This window comes from Salvelinus sp. IW2-2015, unplaced genomic scaffold (genome assembly GCF_002910315.2).
Source record: "Salvelinus sp. IW2-2015 unplaced genomic scaffold, ASM291031v2 Un_scaffold2284, whole genome shotgun sequence".
Classification (NCBI taxonomy): domain Eukaryota; kingdom Metazoa; phylum Chordata; class Actinopteri; order Salmoniformes; family Salmonidae; genus Salvelinus; species Salvelinus sp. IW2-2015.
This window is the reverse complement of record NW_019943611.1, coordinates 35145-40648: the sequence shown is the minus strand read 5'-3', so window position 1 is coordinate 40648 and position 5504 is coordinate 35145. Positions and strand designations below refer to the sequence as shown.

At 47.6% G+C, this 5504-nt stretch overlaps 1 protein-coding gene across 1 annotated transcript in view; it reads left to right on the top strand.

Annotated features, from left to right (window-relative positions):
* Positions 1–5504, top strand: part of mis18a (MIS18 kinetochore protein A) — a 32143-nt gene that overhangs the window by 22024 nt on the left and 4615 nt on the right. Inside the window, exon 5 of the mRNA XM_024140803.2 lies at positions 3502–3621. Coding sequence (XP_023996571.1) covers positions 3502–3579 — 78 coding nt within the window. The 3' untranslated portion in view covers positions 3580–3621. The remainder of the gene's footprint in view (positions 1–3501; positions 3622–5504) is intronic.

Sequence of the window (5504 nt, the reverse complement as noted above, 5' to 3'; positions counted from 1 at the left end):
GCCACGCCTCTCAAAACACCCGCCCACGTCAAGCCACGCCTCTAAAACACCCCCCACGTCAAGCCACGCCTCTCAAAACACCGCCACGTCAAGCCACGCCTCTCAAAAACCCGCCCACGTCAAGCACGCCTCTCAAAACACCCGCCCACGTCAACCACGCCTTCCAAAAACACCCGCCCCACGTCAAACCACGCCTCTCAAAACACCCGCCCACGTCAAAACCACCGCTCTCAACCAACCCGCCGCACGTCAACCACGCCTCTCAAAACACCCGCCACGGTCAAACCGCCTCCTCAAAACCACCCGCCCACGTCAAAACCGACGCCTCTCAAAACACCCGCCCACGTCAAACCACGCCTCTCCAAACAAACCCGCCCACGTCAAGCCACGCCCTCACACCCGCCCACGTCAAAGCCACGCCTCTTTAGTAAAGGCCTAGCGTGCCATAGATTTATATTGAAGTAAAACGTCATATCAGAGTTGTGCCACATTGATGGGGAGATGGTGTCAGGTGAATATCAAATGCTCTGGTGAGATTCAGTCAACTGGTCTCGTTAGCCAATAGAGAGACCGCGGGACATAGTAACATGTTAAACTGGATCTCGTTTAGCCAATAGAGGAGAGACCGGGACATAGTAACATGTTAAATGGGTCTTCGTTAGCCAATAGAGAGAGACCGGGACATAGTAACAGGATTTAAACTGGGTCTTCGTTAGCCAATAGAGAGACGGGACATAGTAACATGCTTAAACTGGTCTTCGTTAGCCAATAGAGAGACCGGGACATAGTAACATGTTAAACTGGGTCTTCGTTAGCCAATAGAGAGAGACCGGGACATAGGTAACAGATGTTAAACTGGGTCTTCGTTAGCCAACTAGAGAGACCGGGACATGTAACATGTTATAAACGGGTCTCGTTAGCCAATAGAGAGGGACCGGGACATAGTAACATGTTAAACTGGGTCTTCGTTAGCCAATAGAGAGAGACCAGGACATAGTAACATGTTAACTGGGTCTCGTTCAGCAATGAGAGACCGTGGACATAGTAACATGTTAAACTGGATCTTCTGTAGCCAATAGAGAGAGACCGGGACATAGTAACATGTTAAACTGGGTTTTTAGCCAATAGAGAGACCGGGAACATGAGTAACATGTTAAACTGGGTCTTCGTTAGCCAATAGAGAGAGACCGGGACATAGTAACATGTTAAACTGGGTCTTCGTTAGCCAATAAGAGACCGGGACAATATACAGTTTAAACTGGGTCTTCGTTAGCCAATAGAGAGGACCGGGACATAGTAACATGTTAAACTGGGTCTTGTTAGCCAACTAAGAGAGACCGGACCATAGTAAACATGCTTAAACTGGGTCTTTCGTTAGCCAATAGAGAGACCGGGACATAGTAACATGTTAAACTGGGTCTTTCGTTAGCCAATAGAGAGAGACCGGGACATAGTAACATGTTAAACTGGGTCTCGTGTAGCCAATAGAGAGACCGGGGACATAGTAACATGTTAAACTGGGTCTTTCGTTAGCCATCGAGAGACCGGGACATAGTAACATGTTAAACTGGTCTTCGTTAGCCAATAGAGAGACCGGGACATAGTAACATGTTAAACTGGTCTTCGTTAGCCAATAGAGAGACCGGGACATAGTAACATGTTAAAACTGGGTCTTCGTTAGCCAATAGAGAGAGACCGGGACATAGTAACATGTTAAACTGGGTCTTCGTTAGCACATAGAGAGAGACCGGGACATAGTAACATGTTTAAACTGGGTCTTCGTTAGCCAATAGAGAGAGCCCGGGACATAGTAACATGTTAAACTGGGTCTTCGTTAGCCAATAGAGAGAGACCGGGGACATAGTAACATGTTAAACTGGGTCTTTGTTAGCCAATAGAGAGACCGGGACATAGTAACATGTTAAACTGGGTCTCGTTAGCCAATAGAGGGACCGGGACATAGTAACATGTTAAACTGGTCTTCGTTAGCCAATAGAGAGACCGGACATAGTAACATGTTAAAACTGGGTCTTCGTTAGCCAATAGAGAGACCGGACATAGTAACATGGTAAACTGGGTCTTCGTTAGCCAATGAGAGAGACCAGGACATAAGTAACATGTTAAACTGGGTCTTCGTTTAGCCAATAGAGAGAGACCGGGGACATAGTAACAATGTCTAAACTGGGCTTCGTTAGCCAATAGAGAGACCGGACCATAGTTAACATGTTCAACTGGGTCTTCGTTAGCCAATAGAGAGAGACCGGGACTAGTAACATGTATAAACTGAGGTCTTGTTACAATAGAGAACCGGGACTAGAACATGTTAACTGGTCTTCGTTAGCCAATAGAGAGAGACCGGACATAGTAACATGTTTAAACTGGGTCTTCGTTAGCCAATAGAGAGACCGGGACATAGTAACATGTTAAACTGGTCTTTGTTAGCCAATAGAGAGACCGGGGACATTAGTAACATGTTGAAACTGGCGTCTTGTGTAGCCAATAGAGAGAGACCGGGATAGTAACATGTTAAACTGGCGTCTTCGTTAGCCAATAGAGAGACCGGGACATGTTAACATGTTAAACTGGGTCTTCGGTTGCCAATAGGAAGACCGGGACATAGTACATGTTAAACTGGTTCTTCGTTAGGCCAATAGAGAGACCGGGACATAGTAACATGTTAAACTGGGGTCTTTGTTAGGCCGATAGAGAGGGACCGGGACATAGTAACATGTTAAACTGGGTCTTCGTTAGCCAATAGAGAGAACGACAGGACATATAACATGTTAACTGGGTCTTTCGTTAGCCAATTAGAGAGAAACCAGGACATAGTAACATTGTTAAACTGGGTCTTCGTTAGCCAATAGAAGACCGGAATAGTAAACATTAAACTGGGTCTTCGTTAGCCCAATAGAGTAGAACCGGGACATAGTAACATGTTAAACTGGGTTCTCGTTAGCCCCAATAGACGAGGACCGGACATAGTAACATGTTAACGGCGTTTCGTCTAGCCAATAGAGAGGACCGGACTAGTAACATGTTGAAACTGGGTCTCAGTTTAGCCAATAGAGAGAGACCGGGACGTAACTAATGGTTTCTAGCCAATTTAAAACCATAGATGTAAACTGGGTTTCGTTAGCCAATAGGAGAGAGACCGGGACATAGTCACATGTATAAATGGGTCTTCTTAGCCAATAGGAGAGTGAACCAGGCGATGTAACATGCTTAACACTGGGTCCTTCGTTAGCCAATAGAGAGAACCAGGTTACATAGTAACATGTTAAACTGGGTCTTCGTTAGAGCCAATAGAGAGACCGGGACATAGTAACATGTTAAAACTGGGTCTTCCGTAGCCAATTAAGAGACCCCCGGGACAAGTAACATGTTAAAACCCTGCCTCCCTCCCTCCCTACTCTCCTCTTCCCTCCCTCCTCTGCTCCCCCTCCCTTCTCTCCTCTCTTCCCTCCCTTCTCTCCTCCTCTGTCCCCTCCTTCCCCTCTCTAGATTAAGGCAGTGACTCTGTCTATGGGGCAGAGGTTGTTGGTGCTGGAGGGTGACCAGCAGAGTAGAAGTCAGATGTGATGATGCATCGTGACGGACCACACTACGTCATGGGGGGACCCGGTGAGGTCTCATACACAAAGGACTAAGGAACTCAACCCCCTCACCCCACCCCCATTTCTACCTCAATCCCACTTTGCCCCCCGACGCTTCAGCCTCTCACCCGTTACTCCTCTCCCGCCCTTTGTTAGTTCTGAAGGGGTACAATCAACCACAACCTGTTTGTTCCACAAGGATTAAACACCTCTAGCAAATTAAATGGCACCCTATTCCCTATATAGTGCACTACTTTAGACCAGAGCCCTATGGAACCCTATTCCCTATATAGTGCACTACTTTAGACCAGAGCCCTATTGGGTTAATTATTGAAATAGGGTGCCATTTGTGATGAAGGCATTGTTCCCTCCAAGTGGTTTATGTCATGTTGAGACTGTTCTGTGTGTTAGAACTCATAGTTTGGATACTGTGAACTGTTCTGTGTGTAAGAACTCATAGTTTGGATACTGTTAACTGTTCTGTGTGTAAGAACTCATAGTTTGGATACTGTTAACTGTTCTGTGTGTTAGAACTCATAGTTTGGATACTGTTAACTGTTCTGTGTGTTAGAACTCATAGTTTGGATACTGTTAACTGTTCTCATGCATCATGTGACTCCAAACAAAACATTCATAAGTCGAAACATATCCTGTTGTCTTAAAGAGATAGTTCCATTCTCTTTGTTTATGATGGAATTATATTCCACATGGCAGGTTCCAGGACACAGAGTTAACCTAGTCCTGGAATAAAAAGCATTTTCTGTTATTTTTAGTACTGGACTAGGTTTAGTCTGTGTTCGAGAAACTGCCCCAAAATGTTGAACCTAATTCCATCATAAATAGCTGGCTAACTCCTTGATCCTGCTTTGTAGTATTCCCCGCTAGACTAGGCTTGTGTCTGGGGAAACCAGGCCTTAATATCCCCCAGCTGGACTAGGCTTGTGTCTGGGGAAACCAGGCCTTCATATCCCCCAGCTAGACTAGGCTTGTGTCCTGGCGGAAACCAAGGCCCTATCATATCCCCCAGCTGGACTAAGGTTTGTGTCCTGGTGGAAACTGCCTCAAAAGGCTTAACTATCTCCAGTCTAGAATGCTTTGTGCTGGAACAGTGCCGATTCATATTCCCCTTGCTGAACTAGCTTGTGTCTGGGGAAACCAGCGCTCTTCATAATCCCCCAGCTGATCTACGGCTTGTGTCCTGGGGAACCAGCTCTCTATACCCTCAGCTAGACTACTTGGTCTGGGGAAAACCAGGCCTTCATATCCCGGCTAGCTGCGACTAGTGACTTGTGTGGCCTTGGGAGAACCAGGCCTTCATATCCCCCCCAGTCTAGCTACGGGCCTTGTGCTGGAAAGCCAGGCGTTCATTCCCCCGCTGCACTAGGCTGTGGTCTGGGGAAACCACAAGGCCTTCATAATCATGCCCCTAGCGCTGGATTACTGAGGCTTGTTGTCTGGGGGAAAACCAGGTCTTCAATTATCCCCCACCCTGCACTAGGCCTTGTGCCTGGGGAAACCGAGGCCCCTTCAATTCCCTCCGCGACTAACGCTGTGCGCTGGAACCTAGGCCTTCATATTCCCTGCTGCACTAGGCTTGTGCTGGGGAAAACCAGGCCCTTCATTATCCCCTGCTTGCAACTAGGCCTTGTGCTTGGGAATACCAGTGCCTTCATATCCCCTGCTGCACATAGGCGGCTTGTGTCTGGGAAAACCCAGGCCTATATCCCCTCTCGCAGCTGGACTAGGTTTTTGCCTGGGAAACCAGCCTTCATACCCCCCCGCCCGCTGCATATGGCTTGTGCCTGGGAAACCAGCCTTGGTCAATATCCCCTGCTTGCACTAGGCTTTGCCTGGGGAAACCAGGCTTCATATCCCCTGCCCCCTGCTGCACTAGGCTGTGCCTGGGGAACC